This window comes from Cariama cristata, unplaced genomic scaffold (assembly GCF_000690535.1).
Source record: "Cariama cristata isolate BGI_N322 unplaced genomic scaffold, ASM69053v1 scaffold2319, whole genome shotgun sequence".
Taxonomy (NCBI): domain Eukaryota; kingdom Metazoa; phylum Chordata; class Aves; order Cariamiformes; family Cariamidae; genus Cariama; species Cariama cristata.
Window position 1 is genome coordinate 22,174 of NW_009636130.1, and position 25,824 is coordinate 47,997.

General features: G+C 36.5%; 1 protein-coding gene across 1 annotated transcript in view; it reads right to left on the reverse strand.

Moving 5' to 3' along the window:
- The window catches only part of GOLGA4 (golgin A4), a gene marked incomplete at its 5' end in the record, with an annotated part of 30,914 nt that extends 5,216 nt beyond the window's left edge, over nt 1-25,698 (reverse strand). Inside the window, 12 exons of the mRNA XM_009707788.1 lie at nt 2,506-2,609; nt 3,599-3,674; nt 4,317-4,385; nt 4,564-4,584; nt 6,839-6,952; nt 9,944-10,074; nt 11,221-11,342; nt 12,099-15,973; nt 16,797-16,952; nt 17,971-18,102; nt 19,167-19,345; nt 25,551-25,698. Coding sequence (XP_009706090.1) covers nt 2,506-2,609; nt 3,599-3,674; nt 4,317-4,385; nt 4,564-4,584; nt 6,839-6,952; nt 9,944-10,074; nt 11,221-11,342; nt 12,099-15,973; nt 16,797-16,952; nt 17,971-18,102; nt 19,167-19,345; nt 25,551-25,698 — 5,127 coding nt within the window. The remainder of the gene's footprint in view (nt 1-2,505; nt 2,610-3,598; nt 3,675-4,316; nt 4,386-4,563; nt 4,585-6,838; nt 6,953-9,943; nt 10,075-11,220; nt 11,343-12,098; nt 15,974-16,796; nt 16,953-17,970; nt 18,103-19,166; nt 19,346-25,550) is intronic.
- Between the last annotated feature and the right edge of the window lie 126 nt (nt 25,699-25,824).

Genomic DNA, 25,824 nt, shown 5'->3' on the forward strand with positions numbered 1-25,824 from the left:
GAACCACCTTTGAGACACGGCATAGATACTTGCACTATAAAAGGAGACCCTGCACAGAGCAAGGCCATCAGAATGATATTACAAGTGAAAATTAGAAAAAATGCCTTGTCTGGTCCAGGAAAACAAAAGCTGAGAGAAAGGTATGTCTGTAGTGAGGAGGTAAATCCCAATACAGATCTTTTAACTCAAGGATTGCGTTGGGGGAAAAAAAAGCACTTGTTAAGACTTTACTAACACATTTAAGACTGTGTATTAAAAGATTAAATCAATCACACTGTCATTGCTCATGGTTTTCCAGTCAGTGTAGCAGGATGAAACCAGTTTTCAAGACACAGCTCAGTAAATTTAAGATTATATAGTACAATCCCTATGACACCAGACACTAAGCTCAGTGTCTTCCAGCAAAACATCTAACGGTTGGAAGAAAACCAGCAGATGAAATCAGCTTGAAAGCACTTTTTGAAGCTGAAGAGACCAAAGTATCTTCATATTTAAATTAGTAAAAATCCTAGCTTTCATTCCATTTTAATTTTCCATTACTAAATGCCAGTACAGCTACAATCCTGATCAGCTAATAATAGAGGACAATACCAGAAATTCTTCCCTTCTTACAAGACATCAGAACATTTATCCTCAATTAAAAATTGCTCGTCAAATTATTATGAACACACAATATAGAAGAATACAATCACAATCAATTTTAAGAACTCTTGTCATTCTCCCTTACCTATCCACATCTAAATTCCCAAAGTTAAAAACTGTAGTGCTTTGAAAATTATTTCTGCCAGTTGTTTGTTTAAATATGCTTCTCCTTTCAATCATATCAACTTTCAAACAATGCCTTCTCCAGTTATTGTAGGAACCAGATGTCTATCTCTTCTGATTTATTTTTTCTCCTCCCAACATTCATCATTTTTTCAGGAGCCAGCATGCAGGCAATTTTGTAATGGTGTCTTCTGGCTAAATACAATGTAATCTCCAGCGCAAATAAATACATACATATGTCTACAAACACATACATACATATAAATGCATACATACCTAAATTTATTATATATATTTATTCCTATAATTTTTAATCAAAGCAACTGAAAGAAGAGAGACCTAAAGTGAATTTACTTTACACTGTCGTTTGTTGCTGTTATTTAAGAAATCAACCACAAATTTTAGTACATCGCTGTTAAAAAGGAAAAAGAAAGCCCTCACAATTTTATAATCCAAAGTTTTAAGGCATATATAGCAATGTTTTGAAGATCAGGAATAAACAGCCTTAATGACTGAAAAAGAGGATGCAAATTTGCTACATGCATCAGCTATCTGCAAGTCATCTGCAGCTGCCTCAAGATTTGTTTGAAGCTGAAATATTGCTGACATTTTTTAGCATTTTTGCTTGTCTAAGTCCCTCATAATTCAAAATCATAAAATCCAGTAATGTACCTATTTTTCTTTAATGATTTCAGTTGTTTGTTATTAAAGCAGGAGAGCTGTCCAATGAGCCACTGGCTTGTGAACAGAAGGTAACTAGTGATTCTTGGGTTCTTGGATCAGGGATTTGTGTTTTTAATAAAAAAGGAATTAATACTGAAGTGAAAAATGGGATAAAAAGAGAAAGAGGAATCCCATAAGGACAAGATGTCCTGCATAGTCCAAGTTTTATTCTGTACAGAGCACAATGAGAACAAAGTTAATTAACATAGAAACCTACATAAACCTCTTTGCTTAATAGTAGTCCAAGTTGAAAGCAGGGCAACAAAGAATGGAAGAACTTCAGGGAGAAGGAAAAAAAAAAACAAACCACAAATAGAAAACATTTATCCACATGGCATTTATCATCCAAGAAAAAGGACTGTGTTATGACATACCTCTTTTGAACTGGTCAATCTCTAAGCATCAGTATTGTTACAAGCTAGTAAAATTCCAATTTAGGAATGATTTCACAAGCTTGCAGCATACAACAAAAAGCATACTGTGCAGTTTTTCACTACTTTTAAGAGTAAATTAATACTATCCAGAGAAGGCATACAGATTTGGGAGCCCTATAAAACATCTTTAAGAAACAATTAAAGAGATATTTCACCATCTTCAGAGCTACTAACAAACTATTTAATCCAACTGTTACTTAGCATGTTTGTGTTGAGATGACATCAAAAGAGCACTTCTGCTAATACTGCGCATGCCAGCTTTCACAGCACATTAAAGCTTGACTGACAACAGGACTTTTGCTAATAAAATTATACCTATCTATAAAGGCTTTTGTCTTCATAGGTACATTGGTGAGAGATGTGACAATCCCTGTTTCCCCTGCCAGTCATCTTGGCATGCTGACTAAGTTTTTAAGGTATGGATCATGCCTCTTTGGAAAAAAAATGTGAAAACCTATGGAATCCTGCATCAGTAATAAGCGGCATATAACAAATCACAAACACATGGTACTTCAAATCTATACAGCAAAGATGGTAAACTGTATTCTAACCTGAATCACACGTCATATACAACTTTCCATACCTTTGTCTCACGACCCATCGTATATTCAAAAAACGCTTTCCTCAAGTATTCAAACTCAGTAGGCTCCCCAAAGAGGGAAACGTCAGTATGGTGAAGGTTTCCATCTGTGTAAACAAAAATAAGATCAGTCAGTCATATGAATCTAAGTTTTATCAATGGCATGAAACTGAACAAGAACAAATGCTGAATTCACCTGGGATGGAGTAACAGCAGATGCAGAAAGGGGTCTGGGGTGCTGGTGGGCAGGAGGCTCAGCAGGAGCCAGCAGTGAGCCCTGGCAGCCCAGAGGGCAAACCCCATCCTGGGGTCCATCAAACACCGCGTGACCAGCCGGGCAACGGAGGGGATTATCCCGCTGGATTTAGGGCTGCTGCGGCCTCACCCTGAGCGTTGTGTGCAGTTCTGGGCCCCACAACTTCCAAAGGCAGTGAAGGTCCTTGAACGCGTCCTGAGGAGGGCACCGGGGCTGGTAGGTCTGGCCTCTGAGGAGCGGCTGAGGATTCAGGGTTTGTCTCATTTGGGGAGAAGGGGGCTGAGGGGTGACCTCCCTGCTCTTTGCAGCTGCCTGAGGAGGGGACGTGGAGAGGGGGGTGCTGAGCTCTGCTCCTGGTACCCAGGGGCAGGACGTGTGGGCAGGGCTCAGAGCTGCGTCCGTCAGGGGAGGTTCGGACATGGGAGGAGGAAACGTTTCTTTACCGAGAGGGTGGTCAAACCCTGGGAGAGGCTTCCTGGAGAGGCGGGCAATGCCCCCAGCCCGTCGGGGTTTAAGCATTTGGACAATGCCCTTAATGCCATGCTTGACCTTTTGGTCAGCCTGCAGTGCTCAGGCAGTGGGACGACAAGGTCGCTGTAGGGCCCTTCCAGCCCAACTGTGCTATGCTATGCTATTCTACTCTATTCTATTGTTCTTCCTACCTCTTCCTTTCCCTAGCAGTACATGCTGAAGAACAAGACAAGACAAAACAAGGATAAGATGCCATAAAAATATTACATGAGTGTTTTAAAGAAATTCACATTTTAATAAATTGTCTAAACCAAAGCATATCTTTTAAACAAACAAAAAAGTTATTTGTGATGAAAACTGTGTACTTACCTCTGTATCGTGTTCCAACTGATGTGACGTACAAATTCTTCTCATAATTTTTCAGCTGGTCTTCCAGTACATGAATCTAAAAAGAAAACAGCCAAAAATTATAAATGATGCTCACAAGCAGCTAAAATAAGTGTAATTGAAACAGTTTTCAGCTAAGTATCATCTCTTTCTATGAAAGCAAAATACATTTGCTTTTTAAGGAAGGAAAACATTAACAATTGTGTTATTAAAAACTGCCCCTAAACTACTTAAGGAAATGTGTGTACATGTACATACACATAAGAATATCTATAGCAAATGTTATGCATATGTATGTATTTATATATATACACGTGTATTTTATACACATAAACGTACGTAAAAAAGAAAACATGACAAAAACTGTCCTGAATATCAAAAAAGGTTCAGTTTAGAAAAAGTAAAGATCCATAGTTTCATTAAATGCATTGTTCCATTTTTCACTGTGCAAATGTTTCGCTAACCTGTATCACAAGCATGTGATATTATATTCACTCTCAGGGGATAAAGGAGTACTTTGAAAAGCACACAGATCTTCTGAGAACAAGTATGAGTCAAAACCATTTTACATGCATATTATTTCCATAGTACCTGCGTGGAGACATGCTACATCATCACTTGAAAAGAATAAATCTCTTAATATTGCAAACACAAAGTATCAAACAAGAATATTTTTTACTTGTTCAAAGAGAGCCCTTACCTGCTCTTTGAATTCCTGCTCTTTCAGTTTGGAATCATTGACTAGTGTTGTCTTCTGTGCCAGCTGTGCCTGAAAGAACAGCCACAGATGGAAGTCAAAGAACTGCTGAAGATACATCATAGGTACTTTTTCAATAAACCTCTTCCTCCTTTTAACACACACAAACTTATAAGCAGTATTTCTGCTTTCAAACTGCTGTGAAACAGAATTATTTAGACAGCAAAAATCAATAAAGATTAAGACTTACCTGAAGTTCTGTTATTGTGACCTAGAACAACAACAACAAAAAATTAGATTAAAATGTATGAAAAATACTGTGTATCAAGCACCAGACATGGGTAAAATACAGAAATATCAATCACCTAGTTCTGATACAGTGTGTTAACTGAGGATTATAAACATTGAAATGACCAAATCACACACATCCCTATAAAAATCAGTAGCTCGATAAACAGAGTTTAACTTTTTTGTATTGAAAGTATGTAAAGCTTATCTTTAAATTCTCTCGTTTGATTCTGTAAGACAATTATCATAACTATAACTTCAAGAACCTAGTATTTCCGTATGTTTACAAAACGCATATTGGAGATGAATGACAACTGAATGAGTATGAAGCACATGCCAGAAAACCCTAACTACTATTGATGCTATTCACAATATTGTATCTTTTTCCTTAATTCTCCAAGTTGCATTTGGAAATGTGAACATTTATCTGAAAACAGCTTCAGCTTAAGAGTTTCATGAGCAAAGACAGCAACGTTTACAAAGTAGAGAAACAACTCTAAGCTGAAATTTCTATGTTTCAATGTTACAGCTCTAAGGAAAATAATGCTTTAGTAGTCATGGGTATAACTCAAGGTTGTAAAGTTATTTTAACATCCAATCATTTGTGTGTCAATATATATATTTTTTTTTAATAAGATAACCTAAACCTTAACACAGAAGCGGTATATATTACTTGTTTCTTCCTGAGTCTCTTTGGAATTGTGTTGAAAAGGAAAGCTATTCCCTATCTCTCTAGGTTCATAAAACCTGTGGGTTTTCCTACAGTCTGCAAACAGAATATAGGGAAAAAATCATTCCTCTATGGATCTCAAACCTGTAAGCGCAACTCTTGCTTCTGAAGAGCTCAATCATGACCAGACACGTATTTTCTCATGAAGAGAGACAGTTTCTGGTATCTTTACATCCCGACACTAATGCTTTAGGATGTTATTATTTGTGAACTGTTTATTAGTCAGACAAATATTGTTCAAATCTATAGTTACGTTTCCTGTCAGAAGTGCAGGCACTATGTGTGATGTTTGGCCTAGGCTGACAACAAGCAGCACAGAAGGTTTTATAAGACAAACATCTGTGACTTAGAAGACTCCAACTTTAGACAAGAACACGCATCAATTGCCCACAAAAAGTTGCTTTCAGTCAACGGAAGGCTTCTGAGCTGTTTTACTACTAGTACTGAAGGAAAAGAAAAAAACAAAGACAAAAATGTTACAAAGCAACAAAATAAAAGAGAAATAAGGTGAGACAAAAGATACCACAGTAAATATAAGACTACAGAATTCATTTGAAAGCATATGCAAAATCCAGATGTGGATTTGTACACTTCTGCTCAGGCATGTGGACAAGGTCCACAGGTCCCACCCAGTTTTCTCATCTAGCTCTGTAACGTTGCACATACATGCTATTCTATCAGTTGCAAATACATGCTATTGTCCAAGGCAATAGTGAAATTAGTTTCCTACAGATGTATTGAGGACAGGCAACGGACAAATTAAGACAGGTAAGAATTAAGAAGAACAACAACTCTTCTTAATTTCTAAGGAGGAAAAGCAAGTGCAAGGCAGAAGGAACAAATGTTAGGACAGTGAGGTAATTTGTACTGTAAGTTTGTAGCGTCAAATAAATGTATTTAGTATCCCCATTGCTGCCTGCTGTCAAAGTGAAAAATTTTAAAATAAGGTTAATATGGATTCTCATCAATGACTCAACACCTCACACACTTTTCCTCTTCTTAGTGTAATAATAACTAGTAATATTTTCAAAAAATTCCTCAAACTAAAATGTGGTCTCAGAAAGACAAAAGCATGCACTCACTCTTCTTTCAATGAAGACCTCTCTGTCCATAATTGATATATTCAAGGCACTATATTTCAGAGCCCTTTGGAATTTGAATTTTTAAAAATCACACTAAAAATGACCCAATGCGATTTCCTTTCCTTCTAAAGGGCTTCCAGTAAAATCAACACAAAAAACACATGTAGAGGGCAAAAAAACCCCACCTCAATAATCACAACACAACTGGACTTTTTAACATACTCTCAAAAAAGGTAGTATCAAATACTGCAGATTCTAAAGAGGCTGACTTTTGAAGAAGTTAACATCTAAAAGAATAGAAACTGTATGGGAAAGTGAAGGCCAGACAGATAAATAAAATCCAATTAAGAGCAAACTACAGAATTTTATGAAGATTAAGTATTTCACACCTAAAGATATAAAAATAAATGTTCATGCCAGCTCACTTTTTCATTGTTCCAACGTTCCTCTTCTGCAATCCTTTGTTTGTATTCCTTTTGCAAGTCTTCTAGCTGCGCCTGCAACTCATGAACTTTTGCTGTCATCTCTTCTTCACGAGCCTTCAAAATACAGGAAAAAAAAAATTACTTATATAATGAATCATCTGACCACTCAGAAACCTTAACTACAGTGGGCAGAATGCAATCAACAAAAGAGTTATGCTAAACATAGAAAGAATATGCTTGAAATTCAGTATAAAGGCTAACAGTTACACTACAGGACTAAAGAAAAGAGCAAGAAACAAACATAGGAGCTTAACAAGATTTTGCAGACCTTCGACAATTAAGATTACATAGTTAGGATTACAGTTAGTTTTTTGAAAATTACAAAAGACAAGCTATCTCTATCGGGCATTAAAACAGCATTTGAGTATAATCCAGTAAGTGTATTACTGGAAAGACTGCTCGCTGTTGTTTGGTTTGGGTTTTTTTTACATCAAAAATCTAAAAATCTTACAATTTCTAGACTACTGTTCACCGAAATAAGTCCAAATTGCACGCAAATCATTCTTAGTCATAGAAGACAGTTGAAATGCAAACAAGAAATTCAACTCAAAAGGATAAATGACACTTCTGTAAAAGGGAGCCATTATTTTTATAAACTCCTGGATATAGATTATAAATTTAAAATTTGAAGTAATCAGAGATCATGTCAGGTTCCAACATGCTACAGAATCTGTATTTACAGTAAGAACTTATTGTTTTATACAGCATCTGGCACACTGAAAATAAATTGCATGCTATTTGGATTTAATTACAGTTATAGACTAAGACTTCCATAAAGTTGTAATTTCCCGAATCTTAGCCACAAGGCCTATCCTGTATACACATGGGAGGCATTACGACAAATGAAAGAATACACACCTGAAATTAGATATTTTATTTTTAGCTCATAGATAGGCTTAAAATAAGCTAGCTGGAGCGCAACATTTCATTTTTCTCTAAGCATATACTGTAGTTGAAGAAAAAAGACTTAGGCCTCAAATTACAGGCTATGCTGATTTACAAGTCCTTTAATTAGGGAGACTTTAATGAAATCCTATGTGATAAAAGTTTTTATGAAAGATAAGAAAACACCAGATAAAGCAAAAGAAGTACCAGAGGAGCACTTCTCAAATAAATCACATTAAGTTTAACAGACTGAATGATTCCTGCTCAATTTTAAGGATATATACTCAGATCAAGTTAGACTAATTTTTAGCATTATTAACCATTTTTAAAATGCAACAAAGAGCTACAAAGTTATATGACCAAAATTCATTCTTGCAATTGGTGCTATTTTTTCTTCATCTTCTACCATTTATGACAAACTTCTCTGCATAAATGTCTTGATCTGAAATTTCTCAAACCTGTCATGAGCCGAGTCAGGTATAAGTGGGGTAATAACTGGTAACTAGGCTAAACTGAGAAAACCTATACATCTGCTGATGCATACGTTCCTATTTCTATCAGAAAGCTCAATGAATATGACATACCCTCAACTGAACATAAATATTTCTTAACTTTGGAGATGCTTGCAATACTTTTTTAGGAAACAAAGTAACAAATTCTCTAAACTTTTTTTTTCCTGCCCTAAAATAACAGAAACAAAACACTCACATATATACCATTACCTAAAAAAGAAACAAGTACTCTGAAATATAAAATACCAAACCAGAGCTTACTGCAGTTCCAGGCAACTGTCATTGCCATCATCAATGAGATGCAAGAAATAAGAGTGTTCGTGTCCTCTAACTGCACAGAAGTCAAATCAGCCTAAACCTTCAAGATCATACATTGAGTACAGCATGCATGTTTCTGACGTACGTACGGACTGAATGTGTTAGAAGTCACAGAGGAATTACATCTGCATGACTTCCAATCACAGACCTATTTGGGCCTGTAAAGCAAGGACCTGAATGTCAACACACTGCACATTCAGGTAAGAGAAATATAAATCCTCTAGAAATGCAGAATTTAGACCTGTGGTATATATATTAAAAAAGAAACACTCAATTGGTTTATATCACACAATTTTTCTAAATCGGAAACAAAAGAAGGAGATCCTAGATTTAAAACCCTGCCATCTTGATCCAACTTGCTAGAAGTTCAAAGATCAGAGTGGAACACACCAACCTGCCTACAAGATTGAAATTTTTAGTATTAAACACTCAGTCATGTTCAGTACATAGCTCTCTGGGCTGGTAACTGAACAGAAACAAACAGAAGTTCACTTACGTTTATTACTACTGGCTCTATTCAAGGGACATTCTTTTTTATTAAACTATTTGTGCAAAGAGGACTAAGATTAGCAAAATTGAAACCTGCATCCCAATACGATGTACAGTCTAGCACTGAAAACCATTTAATGTTTTGTTGCCATACATGTGGGGCTGTGACAACTTAGGTGGCTAAAACAGGAGGCACCCTTGGAAAGTAAAGTATCTTTAGGCTAAAGTTGCCTGCAAACTTCTGGTTGAACTCTTACTGGAGCAAAACTAGGTCTATTTGCAAATATCATGCAGACAAACTGTTCACTTACAAGCAAAACCAAAAGCTTTACTAGCAGAAAAACTATGCAAGCAGCCTGCACTCTGCACAGAACAGAACCTTACTTTAAGGGCTATGGTGCCAATCTGAATAGAGCATCAGAGAAAGAAGGTAGATCAGAGGAAGGAGGTAGAGAGTCAGGCTGACTCAAAAACACTGTATTTAAATCCTTAAAAGAAACAACACACCACTACCACCACAACTCTAGTAAAGCTTAAATTTAGCTCACTCACTTTCCTCATTTCAATCTGGAACACAAACTGCTCAAGGACATAAGGACCTAACTGTATAAGTCTTATTCAATGATCAAAGCTTGGGCTTAATTTTCAGTATTCTTTCATGTTCATAAAACACAGAAACAGACATTTTAATCACAGCTAGGTGACCACACATATCAAGTGTAATTCAAGCAGTAAGATCTTTACTAGAAAGAATTACAGTTTTTCTGTCTAGTTGTGCAATGAAAAAAGGAGAATAGTTATTTTGAAATGTACGTAGTCGTATCACTTTTCAGAAAGTTACCTCAAGGATTTCTTCATATTTTTTCACAGTTCTTTTTAGATCATCATCCTTTTCAGCAATTTTTTTATGCAGCTGTGTTGTTTCTATGTGATGATTTTCTATCAATTCAGTTTCCACCTCCTGGGCTTTACCTATGGGAAAAAAAAAAAAGAAAAAAACAAAAAAACACACCACACAACCATCAGGCAATATAAAAAAAGCACATTTTATTTATTTTGTGAAATTATGTCACAACAGTATTTTAAAAAAAGCTTAAAGACAACTGTGGAAGGCATCTATAAGGAAAATTTGTCAAGAAAATTCATTCTCCCACACAGTCAGTGATAATTCTGTCACTTGATCCTAATACATATGAAGTTTGTTGTCTACAGTTTTGGTATCCACAGCAATTTTTTCTACCTGATGCTGGAATTTTTCTTTAAAAGTTAAGATCACAACCAATATTTATCAATTAATTCTATCTCCTAGCCTATTTAGAGAAGTGACTGAAACATCTACAAATCTTCAGAAATTCCTCACTTGTAGGGGTACTTCCAGTACCCCGGGAGTCAAAAGATACTTTCTGCTCACTTCTCCAACCTCCACTTTACACTATAGTGGCAAAAGATGGACAGAAAATAGAAGCTGAAATATGCTGTACTCTAGTTATAACCACATGGTATAGCAATCAGACATCATACCCAGTTGGTAATTGTTAGAGGTTATAGTGAATGAAGTCTGCAAGATGTAGCTAAGAAAAATGCAATTCTGATTCCTAGATGGGTCCAAGTTTCTCTAAAAGGCACCCTTTAGTGCCATATATTCAACAACGGAGTGTTAAAGGTTTGTACTGCTGAAGCCAAAGCAGTATTACAAAGAAAAGAACTTATCAATGTGCTTTCACCTCTAAAACCCTACTTTCCTTTACCTCTAAACCCCTACTTTCCTTTTTTTTTTTTTTTCCTTTCCTTTTGCACATATGATAAAAAGATAGGTACCTATGGCTATCATGGGTATCTCTTGCCATGACAGATGCAAACAGACAAGAGTGCTAGATCAAAGATCTATCCTGCAGGGTAAGGAAGAACAGCTACATATGCATTTTCCTAATTGTGCTGCAATTAACATTTATATGATATTTCCTGAGCAAGAGAAGCTCTTTCCTTGAGTTCCCTAGGCAATCATAAAACACATGTTGTGTTTATCAGAATCCCAGGTAAAATCCTTTCCCCAAAACATCTGAAGATTTGGTTTTCTAGCTATTTTACTGATTACAGTTATATTAGTATTTCACTTACTGATCGTCTCTTTTACGGCTGTTTCCAATTCTCTTTCTTTTTCAGCCAGCTGAGTATTGAACTCTCTCATTAACTGCTTTAAGGTGGAGTTGTGCTTCAACTCAATGTCTTCTCGTTCACATCTGTACAAATATGTCCAAAAAAATACAGTGAGGAAATAAAATGTCTAAAGAGAGTGCACGAACAGTTTAGCAAGGTAGCAGATCTGGGAATTTCTCCAAAACCACTTTAGAACGGGATGGTTTTGAATTATATGAATTCTGTGGGATTCAGGGAGGCTTTTGGTTCCCCTCCTATTGAATTCACCTGGAAGGCACAGGTGTCTCATTTAAAAAACAACCCAGAATTGAACCCTTCCAAAAAATATGGAGTTTTTGCTGAGGAAGATGAAGAACTGGAAGTAAAGCACGTGTCGCATAAAAGCGGAATTTTTAGGGAATTCCTTGCTTGAGAAACCATGAGTGCTGAGGAGTACACCACATTTTTGTGCAGTACATATGAACAAGTCTTGATATCATTTGAACGCGAAGCTCTCAGTACTAAGTTCTAATAAACTTTGTTTCCTGATTGCGGAAAACAGAACTATATTTTATGTTCTGGCAATGCTGAAAATGACCATCACTAAACCAAATCAAAAGCGGTATTGCTTTGCCAAAAGACAAACCACTTTTTAAACTGATGACTCAAAAAGTGTTTTATGTGTTCATGAAGTGCGACTTCCAAGTATCTCCCTTCTTGCCGCTTCTCTAAGTCTATTTAGAAAAATACCAGTCATTATTTCATTGTTACAAATTGAGCTTTAAAAAAATATCCTTGAGGTTTTAGTGGTTAAAGATAAAGCAAAGAAACAGTAACAAGACCAGGAACAAAGAATTTACCTGATTTTCTGCTCCATTTCTTCTAAGGACTCCTTCTTTACTATGTCAAGCTCTTGCTGATGTTCTTTTCGCAGAGTACGTATGTCTTTTTGAAAATTATTCAGTTCTTTGCGTAGTTTCTGTTTCTCCCTTTCAGTCTCTTTCAGTTTAGTCTGCAAGTCCTTCTGCTGGTCCTGCATATCACTTAGTAACTTCTGCAGCTCCAAACTAGATTTAGCCTTTTCTTCAGCATTTTCCTCAAAAGCTTTCAGACTGTCATTTCTTTCATCTAACTGTTGCTGTAAACTTTGTAGCTTTTCTTCATATCTCAAACTCATACTTTCCATCTCAGTCTTATGCACTTCATTTTGCTTCACTAGATTATTTTCGAACTCTCTTATCTTCTGTTCTAAAGATTGACTGACTGCCTCCTTTTCCTGCAATTTTTTCTGGAAATCTCCAATTACATTCTCCATATCAAGACTTTTTTGTTCTTTAGCTTTTAATTCTTCCCTACTGCTTGCTAAAACACTACCACAACAAGCATGCTCATCTGCTAACAATGAGTATTTTTTGGTTTGCTCCTCCAGTTCTTTCCCGAGACTTTCAGTCCGACTCTGCTCCTCCTGATGGCTCTTCTCAACGCATTCTAGTTTTTTAAGGAGTTCTCCCTGTTTGTTTTGCAGTTCTAGACAATAATCATTACTCTCTTGTCGTTCCTTTTCATACTTCTGCAACATTTCATCTTTTTCAGTTAAGCCCTTCTGTAACATGTGTATTTTCTCTTCATATGTCTGTTGGACACTCTGAAGCATGTTACTTTTTTCTTGTTCTGCAGCAGCTTTTACACTCTCTACTTTTTGCAGCATTTCATTCTCCAACTCTGTGCAATCTCTTGTTGACTTAATTTTTTCTTCTAAGGACTTTTTAAGTTCTGCCATCAGGGAATCATTTTCCGAAGTTTTCTGAGCAATGTGTTCTTCTAGTTCAGCAATTCTTGCTGATTGGCTTTTTAACTTTGCAGTTAACTCACTTTCTTGCTTTTCCCTCCCGTTTTGCTTTTTCTCCAATTCACTTTTTAAACTATCGAGTTCCTTGCTTTGTTTCGCCAGCTGCTCCTTCAGTTTATTTAGCTCTTCATCTTTTTTATTGGCTTCAGTATTGCTTAGTTCAAATTTGCTCTGCAACTCTTCAATAGTATCATGATTTTGTGTAAACCTGGCTTGTGCTTTCATCTTCCACTCTGACAGCTTGGCCGTGCAATGATCTACCTGTTCACGAGCTGATGCTTTTTCTTGATTCAGCATCTCAACTCTGGATGATAACTCCTGTACCTGGTTTAACAATTGCAACCGGTCCTCTTGATGTTGCTTGCTTAACAGAGACATGGCTGCTTCCTTCTCTGTTAAACTTACCGTGCTTTCAAGTCTAACATTAAGGTCATTAATTCTTTTTTTAAGAGCAGAGATCTCAGATTCTTTTTCCTGCAGTTCCTCCCTCATTGAGGTGACAGCATTGATATTTTCAGATAACTCTTTCCTCAGCTGTGTTATGCAAGTTTCTTTCTCTGATGCTGCTTCCTGCCGATGCCCTTCCTCTTTTCGCAATTGTTCCTTTTCTGTTACAAGTACTTCAATGTCAGCTCTCATGGACATAATTACATTGTCCTTCTCTTGCAGCTGTTGCATTGACTTTTGCAAAGAAGTACTTGCAGCACAATGATGCTCTGTCACTTCTCTAAGTTGAGCTTCTAATTCTGGTATCTTACTCGTTTTAACTAATACCGCTTCTTTAATTTTCACAGTTCGGCGCTCGCAATCTGCAATTTTGCATGTTACTATGCCAATTTTTTCACTGCATTTTTCAATTAATTCATTGCTTTTTGTGTGCAATAAAGCTTCAGCGTTCTTCCAATAAGCGTCTAACTGGGCTGCAAGTTCTCCTGACCACCTTTTAAACTCAGTTTCTTTTAGCTGAATTGCCTCTGTTTTTTTCTCATAACTTTCATGATCGTTCTCCTGAGAAGACTGCAGAGTCTGGAGTTTCTCTTCAAGCATTCTCAGTGTGTCAGCCAGCTTGGTAATTTTAGCTTTGTCCTGCTCTTCCACTGCTTTCTGTTTACTGAGCTGTTCCTGAAGTCCTGACTGCTCTTTCAGGGACTGGTTAAGATCACTTTCCAACTTTTTCAACTGTGTTTTCAGGTCGCTTTCCTTATCTGACAAAGCATTCACCTTAGCCACTGACTGCCTTAGTTGTTCTTGCAGTTCCTTCAGGGCCTCCTCCCTTTTCACCTGTTCTTCCCTCAATTGGGTTATTTCTGTTCTGGAGCCCTCCTTCTCAGCACTGAAGGTGGCAAGTTTCTGTTTCAGGTCTCCAACTTCCTCCTCTTTCTCTTGCAGCTCCATTTCATGTTTTTTCTGGAGCTCTTCAACCTGCTGAGCGAGCTTCTGTTCCCAACTCTGGGTGATTTCTTCCAACTCCCTCCTATGAGCCTCAGCAAGACTTTCTAGCTGCTCTTTCTGATTAGATTCCAGTTTTGACATGGCATCATTGATTCTAGCTGAGTTGGCATGTGCTATTTCCAACATTTTAGCATTGAACTCACTCTCTTTCTGGCTGAACTCCAACTGCTTGTTTTCAAGCTCTTTTTTCAGTTTAGCTTCCTGCTCGGCAAGTTTCTTTCTGAAAGTTTCCTGCATAACTTTTGATTTCTGTTTACTCATTTCCATTTTGTTCTCCTGATGTTTCAGTTTATTTTCATATTCTCCTTGTAAAGCACTAATTCTCTCCTCTGCAGCTAACAGGTTCTGTTTTAGCTCTTTCACTTTCTTGTTCTGGACCTTCTTCATGTGTTTAATTTCATTTTCCTTCTCAGTTAGACTTCTCTTTGTCTCATCAGCCTCTCTTTGTAGATCCTTCAGTTGACATTCATATTGTTGAGTCAGAGAGGTTACTTTTTGTGTATTTTCATTGCTTTGCTCTTGCAAATGCTGCTTCAGGTCATGTACCTGAGAGATGCATGTCTCTAACTCATTCTTGACTTCATTCAGCTGGGATTCATTTCTTTCTAGCCACTCACCAAGTCGTGATTTTTCACCTTCAAAATCTGACAGCTTTTGCTGCAGCTTTGCTAATTCCTCTTCATATATCTTTGCCTGCTCATTAGAAGCACTTTGATTAAACTCTGAAAGCTCCTCTAGCTTGGCAGTCACTTCGACAAGTTCAGCTTCAGCTCTTTCTGCATATTCCTTTAGTTCCTCTTCATGTGCTTTTAGTTCCTCCAGATGTATGTCTTTCTCCTTCAATGATTGCTTGAGTTCGTTGAGTTCCTCTTTGAGTACCTTCTCAACACCCTGAATAGACATTTTGTGCTCTTTTAACATCATTTCAATCTCTTCATTGTGCCGTTTCCTCTCTTCTTCTAATTTTCCTTCCAATTCTTGCTTTGTTTCACACGCTTTACTATTCAATTCCGAGAGCTCTTGTTCTAAATCATGACGTATTTTTAGTGCTTCTGCTAGCTCAGAAGACAGTGCTTCTAATTCTGTTTGTTTCACATCAAGTTTTTCTAATGTTTTTTCATTCATCTCTTCTATGTGTGCACAGAAAACTGTTTCTTTCTCTTTCAAAATTGTATCTATCTCTTGTTCTTGTTTCTCTCTCATTTTTTCTATTTCAGTTACTTGTTGTTGTTTTAAGATTTGAAGTTTTTCTGTCCAAAGCTTCTCCTGCTGCTGTTTCACGTTCTCCAATTCTTTCTTGTGTTTCTCAACTATATCATTGATTTCCTTACTGTGCTGCTTTTTTTCAGACTCCATCAGAGTACTTAATTCCTCTGATTGCTTTCTGTCATCTTGTGAATACTTTGCAAGAGAGCTTTCCAGTTCAAGAATCCTCTGTTAGATAACACAGTTTTAAAAGAGTATGAATATTCAAAAGGTAACAAGTTGATTAAATTTTTTAAAAATCACATAACTACAAGTCACTTACTCCATTATTTTTAGTGAATACCAACTTTTGATATAACCCTTTCATTCACCTACTTTGTTCTCAACTTTGCTTCCATTACAGTGAGTTAATTTATTTAATTTGCACTGCAGTGAAAACAGATACAATTAAACTTGGAAAGAATTTAACTAACTAAAATAAAATAATTCACATGGTATTTATAAAAGATACGTTTGCATTTTCTTATTAAGCTAAAGTACCAACACACAGGATGATACCGGGAGTCTACATGAGTCTTGTGGAGCTTTCTACATATCTACTGATTTATCTTAATTCCACTTCTCATGGAAATGCTGCCGTAAAGTTAAAATGCTTCTATAGGCAAAACTTCCAAACTGGTATTTGGGAGCAGTGGAATAGTGCACAAACTTGCATCAGCAGATAATACAATCTTACCCATTACATAAAGCAAAGGGTACTTAAAAGAATTAAAGCAATTTTTTTTTACTTAATATGTAGATGGATACAAATTCATATCCCACGCCATGATATAAAGTGAATTTATTTCTATATTTTGCCATCTCATCTAGTAAAAAACTAGGGGCTGCAGCAATCCATGGCAATACATTAAGTTTCTGTCACTACAGGAAACACTGTGAGATTAAAACAACCCAATCACAACAAATCCACGGTATTTGCAAACCTGTCACAGTTAAATATATACTGAAAGGAATTCTTGTAAATGTTTACCCTTTTGGAATTTTTACTCACAGTTCTAAAAGTCTCTACTTTTTGACGCATCTTCTCAATTTTCTTGTCACACGCTGACTGTATCGCTTTCTTCTGCAGCTCTAATTCTTCTAAGGCTAGGGATTCTTGCTCCTGTTTTTCTTGAAGGGTTTTTAAACACTCACTCCGATTTTTTTCCTGTATCAAAAATTATGATTAAAGCAATAAACCATAAATACAGTCATCACACCTTCAAAAACAGTATAATAGGATATTTACAAACCAGTTAATAGGAGTCATACACTAATCACCTGTTATTTTCTACACACACAGTTTGTGTTTCATCTGTGAAAACAAAATTGTTATAAATCACTTCTATTTTCTCTTCTTGGGAACCATTCGTCTTCTACTTCTCTTTGTATGAAAAACATAATGTAATCCAGCCTTTCATTTTAGTTTGTTTACCACAAATAATTGAGAGTAACACCTTAGCAGAATAGAGGTCTGTCCTTACTTGATTCCACTGCTAATGTATTTTTAAGCTTTTCTTCCTTATAATTAAAAAAAATAACCTGAGCAACAGGTAGAAAAATACAGTCAGGAAGAGACTGTCAAAGTCCCTCAGTCCTAGTCACCAATCAGCATGGAGGAGCACAAAAGAGAATCTACTATTTGTTAGGTAAAATTACACCATGGTCTGAAGTGGATTATAGCTTATGAAAAGAGCAAAGAATCCCAATGATTCCTCCCAGCTTGACCTACAAGAAAATTCTTTTCTGAGGTCAAACACTATGAATAGTTAACCCTGTTCATGTGACACAACACAACCAGACATAATGATACCAACATTTTTCAAATAAGAGCCTCACTTTTTGTACCTCTTTTACTCTAGTTGCTGTGGCTAATCATCAATGATCCGGAGGAAGAAATTAAAAAAAACCAAGTCTAATAAAAAGAGTTTAAAAAAAAAAAAAGTCTTTCCCACCAGATACAGCTGTTAGTGAGCAGTGAAGTGATTAATTGTCATTAATCAGTCCAGATCATTGCAGCTGCTTTCCTTTCATGTTTCTGAAGCCTCTGAGTTCTTTGACTTTTGGAAGACACTCATATCTTTGAGCGCAAAAGGACTCTCACTGTGGAACAGGGCCAGATTAAGACTTCTAGTCCCACCTCGCACTCAAAGAAATGTCTTTCTACACATTTTAGGGATACTTACAAGAGCTGCCTTCAACTTCCCCTGGAACGCCTTTTCTTGGGCCTGTAATCTCTCATTTAGCTCCTGATCTTTGGTAGCCATTTCTTTTTTATGGATTTTTTCTAGTTCAGCAACACGGTCCTCTGAAGACTTCTGTGAATCAAAGTGAGAAAAAGCTGATTTCAAAATATTAAGCAACAAAACACTTTGTATTATTTCTCAATAAGAAAAGCAGTGCAACAGAGAGAGGAAACCAGAACAATCTCTTTTCTCCCTTTGAATAAGTAACAATCACTTAGAGCACTTAATATTAAGCCCTGACAGTTCTTATTTTCAAGCTTGAAGTTATCCACCTTCCATCTCAAGTCTTTCAAAGTTCTACTAAAAGAAACACCACAGAGAAAGACTCTTCTACCAACGTGAACTTAGTGTTTCCAGTTTCAGTTCAAATGTGCTATTAAATTGGAAAAGGAACTTCTGTCTGTAGCTCTCCCTGTATTCTTGTTATTTCATGAGCCAGAAAGTGGTGATACTTTACGTAGACAGCTATCTACAACCTACATATGTGCTTTATTCAAGAATAATGTAATGCCAGTCAGTCATACCCCTAAAACATCAGTGTATTCTCTTAGAAAAATTAGTAACATTACAAATGTCAACACCGGAACTGCAATTTAAAGGTGTTCAAATTTATAGCTTTGCAAGGCATCAGCAGTACTCCTGCAACTCCTATCTGAACATGCCAGATGAAGCAAATTTTAGCAATTGTTAACTAGCAAACAGCTTGGCAACAGGTTCTTAAATGTTCACTCATATTGGGTAGGATAATCATTATTATCATACTTCGTATTAAAACCAAAAATCCTGGTGGAGATGTGTGAACTGACTGCCATTTATTTCTTCTTCTTGACTCCCTTTAAAGTCTCAAGTGTACGTCTGGTAAATAATTTTATTAAATACTGTAAAACAAAGAGTAATACTGTCCATTTTTACATACCTCTAACGTACTGTTAGAGAAAAGAAAATCTATATGGGGAGTTTTCCATGTTGTTTTAAGTAAATCTTTAATCCCAGAGATTAATTTTTATAGAATTTAATAAATAGAAAAAAATTTATAACAAAGTTCTGATATACTAATCTAGTTTACAACTATAGTTTAATTGTAATTGAATGATTATATTAAAAGCCAATAATACAGGGTGAGTTTCAGCTTTTACCTTCATAATCTTAACCACGTCTTGTTTCACTCTGGTTAACTTCTGTTGAAGATTTATCCTCTCTTCCTCACTTGCCTTTTCTACTGCTTTGATTTTTTCATCCATTTCTGCCTCCAATTTTTTCCTGGCTTCCTCTGTCTTTTCAGCAATACTCAGAGCCCTCTCAAGCTCTTTAAATGCTGTGAAGAAAAAAAAAAAAAAGTATATGATAGTTGAGAAATATCTACGTCCCTTGACAGAAGAACACAGTTCTCAGTAACTGCAAATTACAGAAGTAACAGAAGAATGAACTTAAGAATCCACCAAGAATTCACCTGGGTTCATTATTTAGAAAGGAAAGAGAACTGACAAATAGCTGTGAATGTCTTCCAATACATTCTGCAGTTTCTATTTCTTCCCATAAAATCACTATAAAATATATAAACCATATAAATAAACTATGGCTCCTCTTCTGGCTCTATGTGCTGAGTAACTCTGAAGAAGAAAAAAGCTGCATGAAGAAAAGGCAACTAATAAATTGTTCTTCCACTAAAACAAGCAGATGGAAGCATAAACCAGGAATGACTGCTATGCAAGTCTGTTTTTACCGAATCGTGAAAGAGTTCTTCCTGAATAGAACAGTGAAATATAATACCAGGCACTTTATTTACCTAAGAGCTGTTCATTTCAAACTGTACAACCTAGGTAATCTTCTCTTTACACTGTGGGTTTGGAGGCCATACAGATGGCTTTGCTAATTTCATTATTTCACTATTTATTTTTAACGTAAACTACTATCAATAAAATTCAGAGACACTGGAAAAACGTTTGTGTGTTATGAACACTGCCCTGTGGTTCTAAACTTTGCAAATAAAATGTAAGAAAAAATATTAAGATTTGCTACCAGAAAACTTGCATATCTATAAGATGTTTCAAAAGAACACTCAAGCTGCAGTAATGAAATTTATCTGCATTTGCATAAGATGCACAAGTCTGCTGAAACACATTTTAATTTACAAATTGGAAACAGTAATTCCACAGCTTCTTCCTATGCTAAGGAGAAGTATTCCAACATACTTTATTCACTTCATAGATGATCACTTAGATATAAAAAGAAAGCAAATAAATTCCTGTGTTGTGAGCTGGGTTTATCATCATCATCATCATCACCATCATTATTATTCAACACCAGCATTTGAGTTCCTAACTGAAACTGGTGGCAGGATCTACACAGAACTACACAAGACTAGAATTTGATCACTATTAGCGAAATCTCTTGTCCTGACTAGATCATGAATGTGGAAAACCCTTGCTGCATATCAAACGAAAATGCAGTCTCAGAACAGTCTACTATATGGTTAATTTTTTGCATAAAAGAACTTTGGCAAAACACCTCTGTAAAATTCAAAATCACAATGCCATTACCAAGACTGTAATTTATCAGAGCACAAAAAACCCCTAAAAGTATATTATTCTACTACTCGGGACTGCTTGGATACTACTCTGGGAGCAGACAGAACAAAATAGTGTTCTGTAGTGTTATTTAGTATGCTAAGCTTTCTTCCACTTAGTTCTATCCCATAAAGAAGAGACACACACACATCTCTAGTTTCCTTGATTCACCATTACTTAGTAGGTATTCCAAGCAATTCTCGTAATCTTTGGGTTTTCTAAACTATCTTTAATAACATTCAAGCTTGAGTCTGAGAAGTGAATAATAATTTCCATTCCACATCTTCTGATAACATGCAAAACTGAACCTTTTAACCACAATCTATACTTTTGAAAACATATTTGCAACGTTGCCTCAAGTAACTTAATTCCATAAAATTGCAGTTACTCAAATTCTGGTGTTTTCCAGAATTATCTTCTGTTTTCTGAGGAAGCCTTTCTCTGACTACTTTCACAGCAACAATCATGTTTTAGGGCAAAACAGGGTTGTTACTGATTCTGGCAATACCAAAACACATCATTGTATCCACTTCTACACTCCTGGTTCTACTTAAATAATAAATACTAAAACTCATTACAAAAAATTAGGAGCACTAGAGACTATTTCAAAGAGAAAAACAGTCTAAAACAGAATGCAAGCACACACGAGGCTTAGAGTTCCTTACTTTCCAAGCACAGTTCTTCACAGTCCCCATCAAGGCATTTCCCACCCGGGACCCACAGGACTCAAGTCCCCCTCCACCACCACCCCGGGCACAACTCGGTTATGAACACAACCTGCACAAGGGTCTTTGGAGAACGGCACCGACTTCCCTGATGCTCCTCTCAGCCCTACCAAAAGCACGCACCGCCCGCAAAATTGGCCAAGTCCTTCATTATTACAGCACCATAAACGGCTTTTGAAAAAACCAAAAACCTACAGACCTTTACATAGTATACCCTGAAAATAAAGCCTGCAAATAAAAGATTAAGTTATTTCACTTTTGCATACACGTTTCCCAATTTTGTTCTGAGTAATATATACTTTATTTTCATTTGAGAAACCCGTTACCTCTGCAAAAGGAAAGAGAATGCATTTGCCATAGCCCACAAATCCGCCAAAGAGAAGACCCAGGTTCACACTAGATTGACTACTGATACGTAATAGCTGAGCAACATGCAGTATGACAGCTGCATCGCCGGAATCGCAAGCAGGATGCTAATACAAAAGCTAGACAAAAGCTGATGGATAAAACGTCAAGGCGGTATGAATGCACAAAGAAGCAACACTTCATAGGAACACACTTAGCTCTCTAAAAGTTAAATTATATGCATCTCAGGCACTTTTAGCACTTAAACAAAACAGAACATTTGTATTCAAAGTAGTTAATTCTAGTGTAGCACGACACAACCCAGTTTCAAACCAGCAGAGGGCTAAACTATCATCAAGTAGACAGAACATGGTCTAAATTACTATTATTTTTAACCAATGGGAGATGTTCATTCTACTGTGGATAAAAGCCTGGAACAAAAGTTTGTGTTTCTATCCAAACACATCTATTCTGAATGCAAAGAGTAAAGGCACTGCCTGTGTTCCTCCCTAACCAGTGGAGCTACCGTTGAGGGATGATCTTTTAACCAAGGTACTGGTAACGTGAAGTCTCAGAAAGGCACAGTGGCAAATCAGAAACAGTAACAAGCTCACCCATCGAGCCTGAGGTGAGTCTTGCAAAATCCCATTTATGTGACCAAGCCAGACTAGCTGGAAACCTTCCTGTGCAGCATATAAACTACACAAAAAGAGTCTGAGCAGAGCTTAAGAAGCGCAAGGCTGCAAAACGGATTTTGATAAAACGTGCGCTAGAGAGTTGACTGCTTTACGTACGCTACTCCAAAGTCCCAATCCCAGTTCCCTTCACCTTGCCTCTCCTACCCAGTGTAACACCAGTCCGTACTGCAAAGACTTCTTGCTTACTCTCTCGGTGCCGCAAGACCTGTTAATCTTCAACCATGGTGCCGCAAACCTGTTATCTTCAACCATGGTGCCATCTACTGCTGAAAATGGTGAAGAAAGCACTGAAAAGGATGGCAAAGGAGGGCTTTACATGTTTTCTTACTGAAGGCTGAGAGCAAGCATCTTGTCAAAAGTTTGAGAAACAAAGGTTGAATTCATTTCCTATAGCTGATTTGTGCATCTAGGTAGGACTTTAAATGCACAGTCCAAGCTTTTTGTTTCTCTGTAGAAAGGTGCAAAGCATACATTAATTAAGCTTGCAAAAGAAATGCTGCCTACAAAGAATGGCAAAGTAAAGCACAATTAATTTGCTTTCTAAACACTGGGAGTTTTTTGTCTACTGTACAGAATATAAAGAAGTCAATAATCCGCATCCTGAGAATTCAAAAAAGGATTTATGCCAAGTAGTCTCAGGAGAAACAAACTTCAGTTTACCAATAAATTTACAAATAGTGTAAATAGCTTTGTTGAAGTAAAATGTAAATAATCTACGTACATTGCAAAGCATTAAAAAAACAAACACCAGTTGCAGTTGCTTCAAGTAAAAGTGCCTGAGAAGCACAGAATTTACTTTTTAGAGCCCAGTTCAAGCACCCGATGTGTGATGTAAGAAAAAAGAGCCCTTACCCCAGTCCTGTTCATACAAGGCTTGGGAAAGGCATCATGATTCACTTATTGGCATGTGTGGATGCACAAAAACAAGATGTTCTGTGAGATTTCAACATAATGTACCTCTAACTACAAAAAAATGAACTTCAACCGGGGAGACCAAGTTACAGTTTATATAACATGCACAAAAGAAGCATAAATATCTTTTCACTATTTCAGTACACAAAAATTCATTGACATTAAATCAAACACTGGAGCATTTCACTGAAGTCACTGCATTACAAAGAAAAAAGCCAGACGTGTAACTAAGCAAGTTAACAACATGAAGTGGAAAAATACACCACTTTTTAGCCTACAAGATGGCACTATGAAAGTAAACTCCAAATATAAGTGTATTATCCTTATCCTTATTTTGCCATAATTGAAATCAACATTTTTACAGATACAATATTCCATGAAGTCAATTGTTCACTAAATCATCATATAGAAAAAGAGAAGTCTAGAATTTAAAGTCATCTCACATTAACTGTCCAAGAAACAGAACTTTAAACACGTTGACCTCAAATACATGAAACTGTCAAATTCTTAAAACTAGTACAACTCACAGATTGTGACTCAGAAGAAGTGATTTCAGGCTCTCCCAATATTGATGGTGGTTTTCTCAAATGCTTGAACAATTTAGTTCAATCATATTGAACTACACTTCCCCTGAACGTCATAGTATTTTTTGGAATGCATAAAGCCAAGGAAGTAACAGGAAATCAAGTAAGGTCACCTTACAATTTTGCCTGTCTTAGAAGTAGGATTACCTAATTTTCCAAGAGTTTCAACATTTCTATATGCATGCTTAGTAGAGTACAAAAATAAATGCACTCAAAGGTAAAGTTGATGCTTATGCACCAGAAAAGTAACCAAAAGCATTTTAAAATTTTATTTAAGAGTGAGCATATTTAACACACAAACTTCCCCCTAGAAAAGTGCAGTGTACTCAACACATCATTTCTAAGTGAAATTACTTCTCTACTACAAAAGTTAAGTTTTCCAGGTATCCAGAGCATCATCTCCAATCCATTTTTAGCTTCTGGCTATGCAAATCTAAAGAAATTACTGTATTAACCAGAGTGTGTAGATAGTAGTTCATAATTAATAGGTTTCTACTGCTTAAAAAAATGCTGCGTTTCAAACAACTATGACAATAACTTCACATTACAGGAGTATTAAAATATCCTTCAACATTTTTTTTAATCCTGAAGAAAATCTTCCTAGTTTCCAAGAACTGAACAAAATCCAACTTTAGAATGACTGACTGACTTCTGAAATATGAATTTCCAGAGCTAAAAAGACACATGCAACCCGAAAGGGTAGGAGAGGAGGGCACCTAAGCAAAATGTTTGTTATTTTCACAAGTTGGACGTTCAAGTTGCAGAATGATCTATCCAAACTAATTTTTAAAATTTAAAGTTCTGATCTAAATCTACGTAGATTTAAAATAAACCCCTATGAACTGTATTGTTTGAACTTCTTATCGCTTGTTAGAAAAAGCAAATATGCATGATGTTTCATGTAAACTAACCACAACTGAGCTTCTGCCAAAAGAGTGAACTCCTTTAGATGCCTATGAGAGCAAACTAAATTCTTCTGAAAGAATTTTGATAGATGTAGTGCAAAACAATTCCACTGTTTAAAAAACAAAGGTGGGGCAGATCGACCTTTTAACATAGTTTCAAGCAAAAGGAGAACTGCAAGCACACATAATTAATGTTACCTAATTTCCATCAAAAGCAAAACTACAGCGTGTAATAGCGACATCATGGCTGAGTTCCACGCCTGAAGCGAAAAGAATCATCACTGCTCTTTCACTAAAGAAATCAGAAACTCTTCCGCTGCAATTATGGAAAGAAAATGCTTATTGTGGTCGTAACACATCCTCTTGTTTCTACTTCTTCCCAAGCTCTTATACACTCATTGCTATGTTTTCTATGTAAAATACTGGTAGCATTATAATGATAATTTATCGATAGTTGCAAGTTTCCCTCCTGAAGTTGTATCAGCACAAAACTCTATCAGACTTTTCTCCTACAGATGGGAAAGTACAGCTGCCCTTCAGCAGTTTCCTTCCCAACTCCAGCTGAATTGATAACAGAGACAAACTAGGCAAAAACACCCCTAAACTCTACTGACCAGAAGTGAAGTTAGTGATGATGTTAGCAGAGGTGACAGGTAAAACATTAGGAAAAAGAGCATCTCTTAATATCCATTCGAAACAACGACAGATGAAAGAGTGCAAAAAGACCACGCTGAAGCTTTCTCATGTTCAAATGTGAAAGCTAATAATCTCCAGAATTTCTTACCGTCTCTTTCAGATTTTTCTTTCTGTCCTTTTAATTCCTCGCTTTTTGTAGTTATTTGTTTGATCTGAGCATGCAGTTGGGCTATCTCGTCCTCCTTCATTTCCAACTTTTCATACATTTGTCGCTTTGTCTCGGCAACTACTATGCCCTATGGAAAAGGTCCTTGTGATAAAAAGCCAGCAAATAAAACGTATAGCTGAAACAATCCCAAGCCAGGACACAATCTTTGTCAGGAATAAACTTTAGTCTATTATTACAAGCGCAGAGATCATGG